Here is an 18,582-nt window from a genome sequence, read left to right as displayed (position 1 = left end):
GAGTATACATGTTAAAATAAATTATAAAAAAATTTTAATTATCTCATAAGTTATTATTACTTGCTTTTTAATTTAGTTTTTTAATTATAATTTTTTAAAAATTTATCCAAAAATCATATACATTATTTTTATAAATTATGATTTTTATATTTATAATCATTTTGGTATCTAAATTAGTGTTTTTATTTTTTAAAAAAAACCTTTATAACTGATTTCAGCCTATGATAAGAAGGTTTATATTTTTTTTTAAAAAAAATCATAATTTAAGTGTTTGAATATATTGAAATCCAATCAGGCACGAAGACTCAAGTCACTGCTTCAGGTTGAACTTGCACTTCATAGGCGTGTTGTTTCTGCAGTGTCACATCACATCACAGCATAGAGCTTGAGCTCCCTCAGTTCCTCTTACTTTACACAGGTCTAAGTTCCAACTCCATGCTCTTCCATGGTTTACCCGTGGTTGTTTGACTTAATGATATGATTTGCGCTGAGTGGAGGCTTTTGGAAGAAGCTTAGATATTGCATGGGTGAACTTGCTCTCTAAACGAGCTGGAGCAACTTCTCAGAGCTATTTCTTTAGAATTGTGTTGTCTCTTAGGATGAATGCTCGAAAGATCAACGACGTTGAGAATGTAATGGTGATGGTTAAAGTGTTATTTGTGATATCTTGTAAGGGCGATTTCGGGAATTCGGTTGAACCATTGTGGTAGATGGGGATAGATGGTAGGGAAGTAGGCTACGTAGAAGCGATGAACTCTTGGACCAAAATTAAGGTCCAATGCAAGCCATTGCTCGGAGAGTGCGAAAGGAAACTCTCAAGTGACGTTCTCTTTTCTTCTGACAACGTGCTTCGAGCAGGAGGATTTTTCATTGCATAAAGATTTGAAATTTGACGTAACAATGACCACGTTTTTGCGATTCCATTTGCACCCGCGCTCCTTCTCTGTAAGTTCTACTTTTCTCTCTCTGCTTGATTTCTTCTGGGACAAATTTAGGAATTTGCCACTTCTGCGAAAGTCCTTGATCAGATTGGAGCTTCTGAGCAAGAAGGGGTCATGAGCCATTGGCTCAGGCCTACACTTTAGTCCTAAGAATGACGTCCATTTCTCTATTGGTTGTTAATCTTGCCCACTTTGTTTTAATTTCTTTCTGTATCTGGGTTCAGTTGATTCATGCCTTACTTTCAAAGGCAGGATAAACAGCTAAATGTGACTCGCTAGAAACTTTGAACAATAACCAGCGGCCTTATCCCACTTGGTGGGTCGGTTATATAAATTATATGACGTAATTATATTTTATCATTAACCAAGCCGACTATATAAATTATATAATATCATTATATTTTATCATTAACTAAGCTTTTAGAAATGTTATTAACTAAAAGGTAACTAATTCTAAAAGTAATTTTTTTTTTTGGCCTTCCTTTACCTCTCTTTTTCATCTGAATAATTTGGGGAATCTGGATCCTCTCAAGCCAGTGAATGGAAATTGTCTCTCTAGTGGAAGAAGCTGTCCATTCGGTTAATTAACGGTTTTAATCTGTAATTCAAGATGCTTCCCAGTTTTCTTTATTCTATCCTGTTGCATCTCTTGAATATCTGTGAAGGCAATGTGGATTTTTTTTTTTTTTAATGAAAGAAAAGTTTAGATGAGTTGGGTCAGGTCTCACTAGGGCTTGGCCATGTCTTCAGGATCAAAAAACACTTATAGAAGTATTTACAGATTGCATACTAACAAGGTTCTTATATTGACAACGAGATTTGAAGTTGTGTATTACATGCTTGAAGTTAAGATATCACTAGAAAATTTCCCATAGGATACTATTCTGGATGAATATTTGATTGCATGCTTGAAGTCGAGATATCACTAGAAAATTTTCCATAGGATACTATTCTGGATACTATTCTGGATAATATTTGATACAAAAGTGAAGAGTTAGCTATCTACCCTACGTAAAGGACATGAAAGTCGAGCACTTTTGCATTAAATAGCATTTATGAGCATGTTTATAGAGAAGCCGATCCTTGTGCTGACTGCATTGTTAATATGGCTCAGAGTATTGACTTAGAGGCTATATTTTTGAAGGATCCTCCCATAGTTTGTAACTTACTTTTCTTGGACCTTGTTGGTTCTCCTTAGGGATTTTTTCACTTTCTGTTGTTTTCAAAAAAAGAAGAAGAAGAAGAAGAAGAAGAAGAAGCAACCATGCCCGTTGTTAACTTCATGTTGCTTCTTTTGTCCCAAAAATAATAATCAAAAGAATTGTCAATTTTGAAAATTTCGTTTTCTCTTGACCTGCATCAAACTCATTATTGTGAATTATCAATTAACTTCTCATTAAAAGGGTTCAAGGGAGTAGACTTTTCATCTGTCTTTTCTTCTGTCCTCATGAATAAAAAGATAAGCCACATCTTTGACTTAGCTCTTCTAATGTACCTGCACTATTGTTGAAGTAGTTGATAATAAGTTTATATTTGAACATGCAGCCCTTTAGGATTACGAGGGAACTGGTGGGAAGTATTTTAACAGGCAAGTATACTTGCTGTTACTTGCAAACTTCATCTACCGAACACAAAACTTTTCCACTTGTACCACACAATAGTGGCAAATTTGACTAATTGGTTGCGTATATTTTCCTGATGCCCATAGATAATGTTCAATCAAGTTGTGAAAGCTGGCACTTATCAAGAAGAGGAAGAAGACTGATATCTTTCAAAGGCTCTATAAAGTTTGTGCAAACATCTTGTCGACTCTCTGTGCCTGGGATGTCACCCAAAGTTGAAGGAAAACCCCCCTCTAACATATTGAGGGATAAGAAGGCCGTTCCTGATGCAGATCCTCCTAGTATCAAAGATGTTAACCTTTTGTATCAATTTTTTGATAATAGGTTAATTTACACATGCTTGTCAATTTTAAATTTTAAAATTCCCTTATAGTTTCATACTTGTAGCTATAACATTATCAATCCTACAATACTTAACTTTTTTCAAAGTTTAAAGGTTTCCTTACTGAATGCCAATCTTAACATACAGCACCAAGCTCATGGTATTGACTGGAGCTGGAATCAGCACTGAGTGTGGTATCCCTGATTATAGAAGGTTCTACCTCCTCTTTACATTTCAATTTCCAGTTTTCCACTGTAACAAGCCTAATGAAAATGTTTATTGGGCAATAACAGTTCTTTGGTTCTTATACTCAGATTACTGTTTATTTACAAACTTTGCAATTTATTGAGCAATAGTAGCACTTAATTAGGACCTTGTAATTTTTATGGCTATAGCATTTAAAACATAAAAATTTATGACTGCAAAACAGGGATTACATTTAGTACTTAAAATGATGATGTGTATATTATTTTTGCCTAATAGTATGTTATCTCATCTATGACAGCCCCAATGGAGCTTATAGTACTGGTTTCAGACCAATAACCCATCAGGTGATCTGAAGGCATGTTCAACCAAAGCCGCTCCTTTTTGTGCCGCTGCAGTGTCTAAATGAGATAGGATAGGACATTTTCCTTGCATAGTTTTATCAAAATAAAAGAAGAATTTCTTGCACTAGAAATTATGTTAGTTGTAGCCTTCTATGATTGGGTCCTTTAAAGAGAGCAAAAGTTATTGTTGGAGTCATATAACAGTATAAAAATTTGCTCCAACGTTAATATTGAAATATAGGGGAAAAAAAATTCAAGGGCAGAGTTGAAGCTTTCGGACCTCATGTGGCCTTTTTCACTTTTTTTAAATGTAAATATTTTTATATTTTTATTTTTGAATTTTTGTCTGCATTTCCATGTGCTCCTTTCTATTGACATTATTCATAAGCAGGAATTTGCCCGTTCAAGTCGGGCCCGCAGGCGATATTGGGCCAGAAGTTATGCTGGGTGGAGACAGTTTACTGCCGCTCAACCAGGTGTTGCTCATCGCGCTTTGACATCATTGGAGAAAGCTGGCCGAATCAATTTTATGATTACCCAAAATGTTGACAGGTAAGAATTATTGCTTTGAAAGCTTGAGATACCACAAGCAAGCCTACCGGGGATTTTCTTCTATCTTGTTTTCAGGCTGCATCATCGTGCTGGTAGCAATCCTTTAGAGTTACATGGGACTGTATACACTGTCATATGTATAGATTGTGGATTTTCCTTTTGTCGAAGTGCATTTCAGGACCAACTGAAAGACCTTAATCCAAAGGTTAGCATTTTGCACCTATTTTTCAAGATTAATGCATATGAACGAGGAAGACTTGACATTTAAAAACTCCTCCCTTATTTCATTGGAGAAGATTTATTATCACTTGATGAGTGCTGTAGAATTGAACTTGCAGCAGACAATGTTATGATATTGCTTATATGACCATAATAATCCCTCAAGCTTGATTATTATAGAACAAGAATTAACATTAGTTGATCAGCGCGTGTGGTTGGTTGAGTTTTTCTGGGGATTTTGTCTCTGGTACCCAAATTTTTTCTTAAACCTGAGAGAAAGTGACATTGTAAAAGCAATACTCCAAGTCACTAGGTATCTGATAGAAGCTCAGCATTTGTTGAGCAGAGACGGAGATCAAGAGCCAAACTTCCAAGTGAAAAGGACTAGAAGAAAATAAGTGAGGGAACTCAAACACTAATTTCTTCTATAGGATAGTCTGTATGTCCAACTATGAAATGAGTTCAAATCAAGCTACTAGTACAAGACCCAAATTGCATGATTTATAGCAAATCCTAGGAAGTTAAATATTCAAAATCCAGGTCATAAATGCTACAACTACAAATTAGGCCAGTCATATTTGAGATGGTGGAGCATAATGGAGATGTGGCCAAGGGGTGGAATGGGTTATCCACTAAGTGCTGAAATGATCATCGCTATTATGTTTAATTTTTCTACATCCTTTGTGGATGTTTCATTTGATTGATCTTTTGAATGTAAAAGTGGGAATTTGTGTTTGACCAAAAAGAAGTGGGAATTTGTGTTTCTTCATACATGAGTCAAAGAGGGCTGAGTACATATACTCGAGTTCCTTTTCCTTATGAGCTAATATTTGAAAGTGATGTTTTACTGCAGTGGGCCGCGGCTATTGACAGTTTGGACCATGGAGAACCAGGGTCAGACAAGAGCTTTGGCATGAAACAAAGACCGGATGGTGATATTGAGATTGATGAAAAGTTTTGGGAGGAGGATTTTATCATCCCAAGCTGTCAGAAGTGCAATGGAGTTCTCAAACCTGATGTACACCATTTTGCTACTTCCACTTGAAAACTTGGCTGTTACTTGTGTATTGTGGATACTTCAGTCTGCATGTCATTTAACCTTCCCTTCAATATTTTTCTGGCCTCGACCTCTGCTATATCTTCTTTGTTATTGACATTGCAACCTTGACATATCTTTTTTGTTCGAGTTATTACATTACTTAGATGGAAGAAACATGGTGTGCTGGTTGACTGGATTGTATGTTGGAGCTTCTGATTGTAGGTTGACTGGATTTCTAAACTGGAGTATACTACAGAAAATGTTCTGTTTATCTGTCGGCATTTAATGAAAAAAACTTGACAAAGTTTTGTTTTTTGGCCTTTAACAATAACTCCGATGTTCTCGACTTCCACATAAGGTGTATTTGAAGTAAATTTGTAGTTCCTTGTCCAAACTTAAAAGTTTTTTTTTCAGTTACAAGAAATCTGCCTGACAACATCTGATGAATCTGACATTACCAGATGAAAACTTTGAAAATCATGAGTTTCATCTTTCTGTTCAAGTCAGTGACTAAAAGACAAATAATCAGAAGTTGCGATTATTTTAGCTACTATCCTGTTTATGGGTTTCCTCTGTTGCTACGATTCCAGTCTAATCGACTTACAGTAAAAGGTTGTAAATTATGTATGAAACAGTTTTTTGCTAGTTGCTTTTGTCATATTAAGTCCTTTACATGAACAAAGGTCAGTTATTTGGTCATCCAATATGAAGAAATGTGTCAGATGATTTCGAATTAAACTGTGAAATGCTTACAGTCTGTTTCACTGTTTTCACTTTAAGTGATTATTATTCTAGGTGGTCTTCTTTGGTGATAATGTTCCCAAAGACAGAGCTGATATGGCAATGGATGCATCTAGAAGTTGTGATGCTTTCCTTGTATTAGGATCATCTCTGATGACAATGTCTGCCTTTCGACTAGTCAGGTAGATTAAATATTGCCTAGCTCTTGAAGTTTTGATGCTAAGTTTATCTCTCATTTGTATACGTTGAACATGTATACGGTCTGCAAAATACTGAACAGTTTGTTAAACAACGTGATGTAGATAACATTGAACAGTTGAGTTAAACTTTTGATATGGTTATGGTTAGGGATTCACACAGAGGTGTTATACAATAAATAAACAATCTTACATCAACTTCAATAACGTGATTAATAGCTATTCCTCTTGCCATTTCAGTTAATAAACTTGGTGGTGGTGTTGTTTTGCTCTTGAGAAACTTCACAATTGACATTTACAAGTTTTGCGTCTTGAATGCAACTTCATGTTTTGCATTCTGATATAGGAAGGGCGCATCTTCTCTTCTCCCAGTGACCCCTGAACTTCTAGCAAGGAATACTTTTCCTTTATCCTTGCCTCTATTGTCTGTCTGCATATCAGGCTGATGATAAGGTCTTCAAATTCTACTTTTACAGGGCAGCTCAAGAGGCTGGTGCTGCTACAGCAATTGTAAATATTGGTGAAACACGTGCTGATAATTTGGTGCCCCTAAAAATCAATGCGCGATTGGGTGAGGTATGGCTTTTTAAATCATCTTAACTAGCAACTATCCATATTGAAAATTACTTCTTTAAACTTCATGACCATGCATTACTGCAGATTCTTCCAAGAGTACTTGACATGGGATCCATGAGTGTCCCTGCTATGTAGAGACACTTCAGGACAAGAGGTTTCCACTTTCCACCAAGGTGTGTATGTTCTTTCCCACACTGCTTAGATCTTTTTTTGCCCGGTGTAAAGTTCACTGAAATATGATTTAGGCTATCAGAAAGTTTAATGAGTATGACCTGTAAACTTCCATGCCTCAATTTTACAACTCACAAGCATGACCTTTGGATTTAACAGCACATAAATACACTCAACTTAAGGCAGGAATGATGAGTACTTTGCTACTTGCAGGAGTTTGTGTAGACTTGGAGATAAGTGTTGATGCTTCTGATGCTTTTGTTTCAAATGACTTCATGGAGAAACCATGCTGGTTTGTTACAAACATTTTCCACATCGAGTAAAATTCATTCTTGCATGCTTGGTCATTCCCTCGTAAAAAGTTGGATGTCATTGATAATTGTGTTACACCTGCAAGAAATAAACAAATTATTTTTCAGACTGATTTTTTGAATGAGATATGTCTTTACGTCCCATTGGTCCAAGTATTTAAGGCGTCCAGATTCCATTGGAAGTAGTACATCTTCGAAATGAGATTTAGACCATCCTAATTTAGATCGCTCATACTTGAATGCACACATTTCAAGTTAAAATTTCAATTTTTTTTAAAAAAGTAAAAGCTGTTAAATTAAAATATTAAAAATAAAATAAAATGTGATAAAATTTGGACTTTCAATTTTGTTATGAATGGTCCAGCTGAAAATGAGCACTCATCTTTAAGACGAGTAAAAGTATCAGTATTTTATTCAAAGTACAACTTCAGAAAAGGTCGGTGATCCTCATATAAATACAGTTTTGGGAACAATTTCAATGTGTTTGCTATATAGAAAAATATTAAAAAAATTGAAATAGGTGATTCCATCTTTCAAAATTTCTTCACACGTAATAGTTTTGCAGTTTTTACATTGCTGCATTATAAAAATTTAATTTTAGAGACGAATATATAATTTTTATCATAAAATATATCTTCTTTGTTAAAAAATACAAAACATTTTTAATAAAATTTTATCCTCAATAAAATAGATATTTACTTTTAAATTAATCCTATCTTTTTATATTTATTCTTATTAAATATTCTATAATAAATATAAAAATATTTATCAATATGAACACTTTCAACAAAAAAAAAATACTTACATCCCATTGGACTGAAAATATTTCATATTTTTGAACATCAATTCCTCAAAAAATGCTTTATATTTTTTAATAAAAAAAAATATAATTCAATTTTTTAAGGACTTTTTTTAACATATTACATCAATATCATCAACATAAAATATAAGCTTTAGATCAAACAAGGTTAACAACCCACCTAATGCATTCTAAAACAATATATAAAAGTCTGTTTTATCCCTTTTATTTGATGAAGATAATTTTTTAAAAAAATTTAAAAAATAAAAACTATATAAGTGAGTCAAAAGTTAAAAAATTAAATAAAATCACAATTAAAAAACTGAGTAATAATGAGTTATAATTAAGAAATTAAATTACAAATGAGTTAAAATAAAGGACTAATTACATGTAATGAATAACTAAATGCAATTCTAAATATACTCGCGGCGGAACTGAAAGTGCGAGAAGTTTAGCAAACAAAACAGGTAAAAGCAATTGCCTATGATATATTCTTGACGATAGGGGAAAGTAAGCATCTAATCACTAATTAAATTAGAAACGCAAAAGCACAGTCAAGCATTTTTCAGGCATCAATAAGTGGTTCACTTCCAAAACCCCAAAAATCCAAATCCCCAAGATATTCTCAGTCACAAGATCTTAACATCGTACTAAGTAATTACAAAATATTGCCCTCTGTTGCACTACAAACCAAAAATCCAAAAAAAAAAAAAGTCCTTAGTTAGCAGCTTAGCATTAAGATTAATGTATTCATCTGATCTGATCTCCCTTCCTAGGAATCCTCCGTCAGAGCATTGTCAATTTTATCAACATGATCCCGAAGTACTTTCCACTGCAACATGCCAAAAGGAATTAATCACATAGGATAATAGTCACCTCAATCTTTGGTTCTCAAATACCCAGACCACATAACAGAAATAAGACAGAAAAGGAAACCAACAAATCAATATCAATAACCCCTGAGGATTTACCTGGTCAATGCTCAGTGAAATGCCTGAAAACAAGGGTAAATATGTCATTGTAGCTCATGTTTATAAATACAGAGGAATGTTACAAGGTACAGAAAGCATGTAGAATACTGACCAAGGAAAACAAGAATTCAACATTTATGTTCTATATGACCCAACAGATGGCCGTTCTTGCTTATTTAAAACCTTTCAGGTATCAACATGGACAGTGGCCAACCCGCACAAGTGCATGCAAGGAAGAAACAATTTATCAAGGGCCAAATGCAACCCATTTTTTAAGAAAAAAGATTGAAGTTTGGATGTTTTGTTCTAACTCCAAGGAAGAAAGCACCAGAATTGGCGAGTACCAACAAAGGATAGCTATCATAGGATTCAATACCCTTCGGTTAATACAGCTCAGCTATATTAATTAAGCTAACCCTTGCTGGTTGAAACACAAGGAGTTTTAAGAATATAAGAAAAGATCGTTACGAAAAGAAGGCAGAGGGAAAACAAGATTCTTTACAAGGGTAGAAGCAAGCACACATAAGTCGTCCATATGAGTTCGTCCCCAAAAAACCACCATTCTACGAGCTTTCACAAGCAGTTAACATGCCATCTGCCATGCTGATGGTTCTGTGCTTCATCAAGTGGTCCAAGAAATGTTGTGTAGAGTATCAACCGACATTTTATAAACTTTTTAAGTCCTATAAACTAATTAAGTTTCAAGCCCTTCCAATCTAACTAAACCAATTACTACGACAATTCCATCACCAAAATAGCTCAAGTTTCACAACTTCCTTCATATAACGCTTCACCAAAAAAAAAAAAAAAGTGCTAGTATATATCACAATATGGGTTTTTGAGCAAACAAAGAAATCAATGACAGATTTTTAAGTATATGCAGATCCTCTCTTTCAGCTTCCCATTACAAGCAGAGTATGGTACATTTTAAAGGTTATAAATATAAGAACGTTAAAACGGTTTCAAACGACAAAAGGCACACTCATCCTGATTTTCGAACAACAACAAACGAACATAAGCGAAGATTATCACGCATCAACAATCAATAATACAACAGAGACTGTTTAGTTGGTAATAAAAACCGGAAGCAGCGAAGAAAGCATCCATACATTTCAATGAAAAAAATGTGAATCTCTTCAAGGCAAGCATCAAAATAAAGGTTCAAAACCCTAGAATAAGTATCAAGCAATCAATAAGCTAAAAAACCTTTCTTTCCAGGCAATTGCTTCCCATCTTTCACGTAAAATTCCCGAATATCCACCCAAATCCTGCCATTCCAGTTCCTCACACTCACCCTTCTGTTCTTAGATATCTGCCGCCAAAAGAACAAAAAAAAAAAAAAAAGCAGCAGCAGCAAATTCCCGTTAACAAAACCCTAAGGTTAGCTAAAGTTAGTTCACATGAGTTGATATGGAAGGAGGGGATACCTCGCAGACGACGATTTCATCAGAGTCGGCGGAATCCCTCTTCGGGAACTTTTTGGGTGGCGCGTGGCCCTCAGAATCACCGTCGGAAGCGTGATCCTGGTCGTCCTTCCTTTTACCTTTTTCAGACATCTCTGGAAGCAGTAGTAACACTTCACTAAAACTTCTTCGCAATCTCTGTTTTGCGTTGTGCGCAAGAGAGATGAAAACTGGTCGGGTGATAAATTGTTTATGCATTACTCCTTGTTAATGCTATTCAGGGTAAATAAAATAAAAACCCCTCCTTTTTTTTTTTTTTTTCCCTTCCCTCCTTCGCCCCTTGATTATCCATAGAAATCGAAATTCAAAAAAGCCTTTTCAAGTTACGGAAATAAAGACGCGGCAACGAGAAGTATGCTGTGGAAATTTAACTTTTAAATTAATACCTTGATTAATTTAATAAAATATTTTGTTTATAATTAGGTTGAGTACGATTTAATTATGATTATAATATAATGATAATTATTAATTCTTGAATCAATAGTTTGACTGGTTTGATTTTCAATGATTTACTAAGAAATCTTAAATTCAAAATTCTACCCAAAAAAAAAAAATAAAGCGTTACTTTGATAAGATCAATCTGGTTTTATAAAATAATCTTTTCAATCATCTAGCCTAACACCAATTGTTTTATTCAATTTTTTTATATCAATTATTATTATTTTAAAAAAAAATTAAATTTAATATATTAATATTTGATTAATATTAAAAAATTTAATGCAAGACTTGTTTGGTTAAAAAAATAATGGAGAGTATTTGGAAAGGAGGCTATAAATTTATTCAACGAATCATGTTTAAGGATTTTTAAAAGAATTATTAATAACTAATGGCCAATATGAAATCATTTATTGTTAAAATAGTAAATAATTTTTCTCCAATAATGACTTATTGTTAATTATTATCTACAAATAATTCTTAAAAGTAGGCCCTGCATACTATTTTTTCAAATATATTTTAATTTAACATTACCAGGTTAATCTCCTAAAATTTTGTTATTCCAACTTTGCCCATAAACCAATATATGCATATAGAAGGTGACAAAAGTTCCTGTCAACCCGGCAAAAACTTGCTATCCTTATCGTGATATCAGTTTTTACTATTGGCATCACTATCCATTTCAGTCAAGTTCTACAGTTATTATTTTCATATCCTGTTTACTCTTTCTCCAGAAATTTATGAATCTGATTTTTAAAAGCTTTTAGACAAGTTGCTCACCATGCCTAGACATTACTTATATCTTATGTGCTATAATTAATTTCCAGTTCCTCCTCTTTTTCTATCCGATGGTTCGTCTAGGCGGAGAATTTTGCGCCATATCATGGGTTAGGGGTTGGTATTAATTTTTCCAATGTTTCTGATGATATTTATTTTTGGGAGAATTTTAAATAAAGATTAAGAATGTGACTTAATTATTATTAAGTCTCAAAAAAATTTGAAATTTTAATTTAATTCAGGGGACAAAAGTAAAAATAATTTCAACTATAAAAAACTAAGTACCATTCATTTACTATATAAAATTATTAGTTATTAATTTTCTCACTTCACTTATTAATTTATCAATATCATTTATAAATTACATTCATTTGTCGGATAAGCAGTTACATTAATTTTTAATTTACTAACTTTATTATGAATTTATTAACATCAATTGTAAATTACAAGACATGTCAATAACTTATAATTAATGTTAATAAGTTACAGGACCAATCAATAATTTACAACTAATGTTAGTAAATTAATAAGTAAAGTTAGCAATTTAATAACTAATGTTACTTCTTATGATTGAACAACTTATATCAAATCTTATATAATTATTGATATGTCAACTCATGTAATTTACAATTTAATTAACAAGTGAAATAAAAAAATTAATAATTAGTGATTCTGCATAATAAGTGAATGATACTTCTATCTTTTCACAATTAAAATTATTTTTACTTTTATCCCCTTAAATTAAATTAAAGTTTTAATTTTTTTAAAATTTATAATAATTAAGTCACGTCCCTACTTTTTATTTTAATTTCTTTGTTTATTTTTCTTTTGGTAGAGTATTGTTTAATGCTATCGTTATATCCAACATGTGGATATGTATGTGTGTGGGGGGAAATCAGCCAATAGAAATATATATATATATATAAGTGAAAATGTTAAATTATCTTGACAATAAAAGTTAATCGCAACATGATTGTTATCTTTCTTTAAAAATGAAAATAAAAACGAAATACAATGGCAAAAGTGTTATAGTTTAAATATTATTATTTTTTCTCCCCCCTCCTCCAAAACTAAACAAGATAGCATTAAAATTTCTCCTTTCCCCTTCATCGTCCACTCCAATAAAAATAAAATCACTCTCCTCTCTTCCCTTCCATTGAATCAAACCATTAGAGTAAAAGAAAAAAAAAATAGTTTAGAAATAAATTTTTTAAAACCATATATATATAATTATATTATTAATAAAACCAATTGAAATTTGAATGAGTATTTTTTAAACTCAAAGGAGTGTTTATCATTAGTTTATAATTTATAATGACTTTTACTAATTTTTTAAAATTCTTTACAAATCCACTCTTTTTTGTTGTTGGGTTAATATGTAATTTAAATTCTAAACTATAGGTTCAGGGATAATTTAAATTCTAAACTTTTAGAAGATATATTTTAAATACTAAACAATTAAAGTTTAGATAATTTTGCCCTCATTATTAAATTTAAACAAACATACATCAAAATAAAGTTTAATGTACAATTGTTCTCAAATATGGGTAGGAAAAGGATGGAGAGCAGAGTTTGGCAAAAATGGCACATTATATCCTTATTTTTAAAAAACTAACTAACATTTGTTGAATTTAATGGCAAGAGTGAAATTGTTCCAATTTTAATTGTTCAAGGTTTAGAATATCCTTTTAAAAATTTAAAGTTTAAAATGTTCATAGATTTATAGTTGAGTGTTCAAATTACATGTCAATCACTTTTTATTTTGTATTTCCTTTCTTTTTTGAAAATAAAAAACATCAAATGTTAGACTGTTGAGGAAGCCAAATTAACTTATCTAAGGAGTTTTAAATTATATAACTATGTTATAAAAATAAAAATACTAAACGCATCTTTGAAGTACCTCAAAGCTATTGTTGATGAAAATGGTCTTATACAACGGAGTTTAGAATTATCTAGGTAGGCAATGGCAATACCCCAGGTGACCTATATATTGGCAGAAGTTTTAAGGTCAAATCATACAAGCACCTTTTTCTTCTATAGATATTAGGATAAATTGACCTACTTAAAAAAAAATCTTGTACATAAAAATTATGAATTAAATTTTTAAAAATTTAAAAATATAATTAATTTATATTAATACATAAAAAATTTGTTATTAATATACAAATATATAATTAATAAATATAATATATCAGTCATAATACAAATTATAATAAATATTTGATTTTTTATTTGATTTCATCCTATGATATTAATAATTACATCTACAAAAGTTCCTACAGTATAATACATCTTCTCGCAAGTCACCGTATTTAATGCTGATCGCGTTCAACAGAATTGTTTTTCAAATTTTCATCGAAAAGAGAAAAGAATTGTTTTTCTGTTTCAAATAATATTCTAAAATTTACGTTATTAATTATTGAGGGAAAAAAAAAAGAAAAGAAATTTTGATTTTATTTTTTGGCCAAAAAAAGAAATTTTGATTGAATTTGTATGATTTGTGCTCCACTTTCTCTACCTCTTCTATGCTGGCCAAGGGTGTCTTGTGCCTTTGTGGAAGTCCAAAGGTTATTCCAATCCAAGTCCTCCTCGCAGGATCCTGGTAGTCTGTTCTCTTCAACAAAATTTCTGTATAACATACAAAGACGACCGACAAAACCGACGACGGCTTCATCTGCGTCGGGAAGCTAGTTCTACATCGACGAGTTTCTGGCTTCCTATATGATTCAAACTAAAACCTTGTTTTCCGCCGATAAATCTCTTGTGGTATAATCTTCTCTATCCCAGAACTTACAGAATTGATGGGAAATTTATTTGTTAAGAAGCCAAAAGTAACCGATGTGGATCGAGCAATCCTCGCGCTCAAGACCCAGAGACGGAAGCTTGCTCAATATCAACAAAAGGTTCTTTTTCATTTTCTGTTTTAATTCTTCGGAGGCATCAATCAAAGTATAAATTCTGTATCCTTTGTTTGTGTGGGCAGTCAAGGATTTGTAATACCTAAAAGGAGCGAAATTTTGGGCTTATATGAGGGAATTTCAACATTATAAAATCCATTAACTGTTTGAGGATTGCATGCCAATAGCAGATTGCCTTGTTATGCATGACTTTATTCTTTCTGTTATTCATCTCATTTCATTTTTTAAGTCTAAACTATTGGGGAGATAAAGAAAGGACAGGTTCCTTGGGCCATGCTTTTTTGCTTTTACAAAAGCTTATTCGAATTCTTCTCCATGAAATTTGTCATCACCCGTTTAAATGCTTTTGGATTGTAAATAGCTGTTTAAGTATTCGCAACTTGTCTCAAAATGTCCTGTATAAATGTCATGCTTAAAGTACTTTTGCTATGGCCCGTGGCCCCTTGCATGAAGAGTTCTGGTCGCAAGATTAGTGCTTAAGGATTTTAGTCCCATCTATTGTGCAAGGATTAAGGAAGTAGTTAATAAAATGGCTAATCAATATTAATTATGAATATAAAATTGATATAAAATATTAAATCTCTATCAAACCACACTATTTTGAAGCAATAAATAATGCATCTTATTTCTCAGACTCCATGCAATACATGGGGACCCTACCTGGCGAGGAAAAATATGCAGTATATTGAGTTTATTTTGCTGACATTATCCATAGCCTGGAGTTTTCTCTGCATTTGGGTTGTTTTGGACATGAAATTTTTGGGATCATCATTCTTAGCTTGAATCATAATTCCCTTAACATACGAGTATGCTTCTTTACGTGAGAACTTGCATCTTAAGCACTATGGTTCACATCAAAGTACTTTTTCTTATGCAGTTCTGAGCCTTGTGCATTAAAGGTTTAGAGTGTAGATCTAAAGCACCTGCTGTAATAAGATAAGGTTAAGCAGCTAGTGTTATAAAGTTTTGTTCTTTAATTTGATTGGAAGTATAGTTCGTTTTCTTCCTTCACTGCTACCCGTGCTTTTGTTTTCTCATAAAAAAAAGGAAGAATAAGCCTTGGGAACTTAGGACACTTTCACATTTGTTTTTCTGTGTATTCTTTCCCTTTGATACATCTTTATTATACTCCAGCTCACTCTATATTCTGGCAAAAGAACTCTGTTAATGGTCTCATGGGGGCAAAATAGCACTGTTAATGAGGCTAGTATTTGCTAGTGTGTCATCATGAGTGCATCATGACAAAGGTCATTACGGTGCACTAAAGTGGCTACAACATCCTTTACACGTCATATTTTGCATTCTAACGTGTAATAATATATATGTACACTTCTGGGGAAAATTTGTAATAGGGGTGAGATTACATGTGTTTGTATGGAATTACATGTGTTTGTATGGATGCCATTGTATATTTGTGCATTGCAGGCATATATCCCTGTCATTTTTATTTGATCCCTTCTGCGGCCTATTTGGCTTCCCAAGCAAATACATCAGATGCTTGAACTTTTATAGAAATTATAAAAGTATATTGCACCTTATGATCTGCAAGTTATTTGTGAACCATAGCGTAACTGAACACAATGCCTGCACTTTTTGTGTCAAACTTTGAAGTGAGACTGTGGTTATACATCTGAAATTCTGAACTAGTTCAGTATCTTCAGAGTTGTATGAAGTGTGAAATCAAAAATTCGAGTGTTTCAGTTAGAATTCCTAACATTAGGATTGTGTACTTTTATAGTATTTTATTGGATATTTGACCATACTTTCTTTTGTGATTTTCTTTTTCCAGCTTGATGCTGTTATTGAAGCAGAGAAACAAGCTGCAAGAGACTTGATTCGTCAAAAGAAGAGAGACAGAGCCTTGTTAGCATTAAAGAAGAAAAAGACACAAGAGGAATTGTTAAAACAAGTTGATGCCTGGCTTATAAATGTGGAGCAACAAGTAATACATTAATATTAACATCTATCCATTTTTTCTTCGTAATTTGACCAAGAGCTGTTCAAGTCTTTGGGTGGCTTTATAATTGTCTGATGGTAGATGCTTAGTTTAATTTTATGCCCGATTTTGTGTTTTTCTGAAGTAATAACATGTCTTTTATTGATAAAGCCCCTATGATGCATTGTCAATCACCACTGTGCCACAAGGCTTCTTTCTTTTAAGTTGATTGTTTGCATAAAAGTTGCATGTAATATCCCTTTGGTTCAGTTGGCAGACATTGAACTAGCAAGCAAGCAAAAGGCTGTTTTTGAAAGTTTGAAGGCCGGTGGTGATGCGGTTAAAGCCATACAGAGTGAGATTAACATGGACGATGTTCAGAAACTTATGGATGATACTGCTGAAGCTAAAGCTTATCAAGATGTGAGCTTCACATCACCTTTTTCCTCACTTTTGCTGCTTTTATTGTAAAATCATTGCACTAGGTTTGGGCTTGTTTGGTTGGGTTTTAAAAACATAAGTGGGATGTGGTATTTGATAATTTATATTTCTTCATATAAGAATTTGGCAATTTATATTTGAGTGCTTTTTTTCTTTGATATTTCCTTCTCTGCAAGTTGTTGTGTTGGTATTGGATGCTAACCGATGGTTGTCATATTTGCGTTGTTTTTTAAGGAAATCAATGCAATCTTAGGGGAGAAGTTATCTGCAGAAGATGAGGAGGAGATTTTAGCAGAATTTGAGAACTTGGAAACTCAGGTACAAGGATTGTCAAAAAAATTTTATTTATCATCTGGTCTACGGGTACATTCCGATATCATCCAACTAACACTGTTCTATATTCCAATCAAACTTCTAATTGATCTCTGTGGCATGAATGATATTTTTTTAAGATGGAACATGTTCACTGCAAATGGTCGTATAAAGTAACTCCCAGTTATACTTGCTTGTGTCTTCAAAGGATTCATCTTGTCTCTGCATGACCTAAAGTACTGAACTCATGAATGATTTATGGCATAATTAATTCCAAATTAGGAATGTAATTGAAGAAATAAGAACATGATCCTTGTGAGGTAGTAAACTTCCCTCAATTGAAGAAGGCATGAATGTTAAATATACGATATCATGCCCCTATAATTTGTATATTCTACTGTAATTAACACAAAAGAAATTGTTTTCGGTTTAGCTTATGGTTGAAGATCTTCCTGAAGTTCCTACCGTCGAGCCTGAAGGCATCAAAGAGGAACTGGACCTTCCTGATGTCCCCACCAAAGCACCTGCTGCACCTGCAACTGACGCTGCTTTTTCCACAAAAACAAAAGGTATATATATTTCACCACCTCTCTCCCACTTTCCCAAGCCGCCAACTTTTGAAAATAAGCTTAATGCTAATGATTGATGGTGCAGTTATGGAGGAACCACTTCCAGCTTGAAGGGCATGGCTGGCCAAATTAGGCGCATCGTCTGGCTTACATGCATTCACCTGCTACTCTGAATTTGTGCATTTGCTGGAATTTAGGTTGGCTTTAGTATTTTTAATTCCAGCGACCAGCGACCAGCGACATTCGATTTGTACAGAAATGCTTGTATATTTTTCCAACTCAAATGATATTTTGTACAACAAATATGTGATTTCGCTAAGGACTCTTTAGCTCATGATGGGTTGTTCTCTGTTCTACCGCTTCTCTTCCATTTAGCCTTCTGATTGTTTGTAGGTTCTTCAACAATGAAATCCTTTGCCAATTCCGATTCTGGAAATTCTGATTGTTACTACTATTTGTATTTATATCCTGGAAATCCGGTTTACTAGGTTCTGTCGCAACACCCTTATCATTCTTTTGTATTTTTAATTCACATTGTAATTATGAAGCTTCAAGGATTTAGTTTGTGAAGTTGAGTGCTCCATTATATGACTATGTTACTACTCAGATTAAACATGTAACATGAAACTTCATCCCAAAAAAAAAAAAAAAGTAACATAAGAACACTGTATATTGAACTGCGCAGAATGATTCTGTCCGAACAGTATCCAGTTTTCTAAGTC

General features: G+C 33.0%; 3 protein-coding genes across 5 annotated transcripts; 2 read left to right on the top strand and 1 right to left on the bottom strand.

The window, feature by feature from the left end:
- The first annotated feature begins 420 nt into the window (after positions 1 to 420).
- Positions 421 to 7,381, top strand: LOC129309180 (NAD-dependent protein deacylase SRT2). Of its 3 annotated transcripts, XM_054950587.1 has the most exons (12): positions 431 to 945; positions 2,487 to 2,529; positions 2,650 to 2,887; positions 3,033 to 3,098; positions 3,391 to 3,436; positions 3,825 to 3,985; positions 4,061 to 4,190; positions 5,058 to 5,222; positions 6,039 to 6,166; positions 6,658 to 6,757; positions 6,842 to 6,930; positions 7,142 to 7,381. In XM_054950587.1, the coding sequence occupies exons 1-11, from the start codon at positions 901 to 903 to the stop codon at positions 6,890 to 6,892; spliced, it is 1,173 nt and encodes a 390-aa protein (XP_054806562.1). In that variant the 5' UTR covers positions 431 to 900; the 3' UTR covers positions 6,893 to 6,930; positions 7,142 to 7,381. The 3 variants fall into 3 exon arrangements, 1 of the variants encoding a protein (XP_054806562.1); XR_008592867.1 differs by lacking the exon at positions 7,142 to 7,381 and having other exon boundaries at positions 421 to 945; positions 6,528 to 6,757; positions 6,842 to 6,891; XR_008592868.1 differs by lacking the exon at positions 7,142 to 7,381 and having other exon boundaries at positions 426 to 945; positions 6,422 to 6,757; positions 6,842 to 6,891.
- Positions 7,382 to 8,506: 1,125 nt separating this feature from the next.
- On the bottom strand, positions 8,507 to 10,677 carry LOC129309430 (RNA polymerase II transcriptional coactivator KIWI-like). The gene is made up of 4 exons (XM_054951006.1): positions 10,437 to 10,677; positions 10,216 to 10,321; positions 9,010 to 9,032; positions 8,507 to 8,870 (listed from the first exon to the last, which is right to left on the bottom strand). The coding sequence occupies exons 1-4, from the start codon at positions 10,668 to 10,670 to the stop codon at positions 8,811 to 8,813; spliced, it is 423 nt and encodes a 140-aa protein (XP_054806981.1). The 5' UTR covers positions 10,671 to 10,677; the 3' UTR covers positions 8,507 to 8,810.
- Positions 10,678 to 14,198: 3,521 nt separating this feature from the next.
- On the top strand, positions 14,199 to 18,324 carry LOC129308151 (vacuolar protein sorting-associated protein 20 homolog 2). The gene is made up of 6 exons (XM_054949188.1): positions 14,199 to 14,587; positions 16,392 to 16,544; positions 16,809 to 16,961; positions 17,214 to 17,297; positions 17,725 to 17,860; positions 17,946 to 18,324. The coding sequence occupies exons 1-6, from the start codon at positions 14,486 to 14,488 to the stop codon at positions 17,969 to 17,971; spliced, it is 654 nt and encodes a 217-aa protein (XP_054805163.1). The 5' UTR covers positions 14,199 to 14,485; the 3' UTR covers positions 17,972 to 18,324.
- The last annotated feature ends 258 nt before the right edge of the window (positions 18,325 to 18,582 follow it).

The sequence above is a fragment of the Prosopis cineraria genome, unplaced genomic scaffold (genome assembly GCF_029017545.1).
Source record: "Prosopis cineraria cultivar Desert tree isolate PC_DT_omini unplaced genomic scaffold, ASM2901754v1 PC4, whole genome shotgun sequence".
Classification (NCBI taxonomy): domain Eukaryota; kingdom Viridiplantae; phylum Streptophyta; class Magnoliopsida; order Fabales; family Fabaceae; genus Prosopis; species Prosopis cineraria.
Note: the sequence above shows the minus strand (reverse complement) of the source record. Positions and strands in the feature narration are given on the sequence as shown.

Excerpts from the sequence above, each read along its gene's own strand:
- LOC129309180 (XM_054950587.1), top strand. The coding sequence starts at position 901 with ATGACCACGTTTTTGCGATTCCATTTGCACCCGCGCTCCTTCTCT. Across the intron at positions 946-2,486 it reads TGCACCCGCGCTCCTTCTCT|CCCTTTAGGATTACGAGGGA; the intron begins GTAAGTTCTACT and ends TTGAACATGCAG. Across the intron at positions 3,099-3,390 it reads GGTATCCCTGATTATAGAAG|CCCCAATGGAGCTTATAGTA; the intron begins GTTCTACCTCCT and ends CATCTATGACAG.
- LOC129309430 (XM_054951006.1), bottom strand. The coding sequence starts at position 10,670 with ATGCATAAACAATTTATCACCCGACCAGTTTTCATCTCTCTTGCGCAC. Across the intron at positions 10,322-10,436 it reads ATGAAATCGTCGTCTGCGAG|ATATCTAAGAACAGAAGGGT; the intron begins GTATCCCCTCCT and ends TTTTGGCGGCAG. Across the intron at positions 9,033-10,215 it reads GCAATTGCCTGGAAAGAAAG|GCATTTCACTGAGCATTGAC; the intron begins GTTTTTTAGCTT and ends CCTTGTTTTCAG.
- LOC129308151 (XM_054949188.1), top strand. The coding sequence starts at position 14,486 with ATGGGAAATTTATTTGTTAAGAAGCCAAAAGTAACCGATGTGGATCGA. Across the intron at positions 16,962-17,213 it reads AAGCTAAAGCTTATCAAGAT|GAAATCAATGCAATCTTAGG; the intron begins GTGAGCTTCACA and ends TTGTTTTTTAAG. Across the intron at positions 17,298-17,724 it reads TTGAGAACTTGGAAACTCAG|CTTATGGTTGAAGATCTTCC; the intron begins GTACAAGGATTG and ends TTTTCGGTTTAG.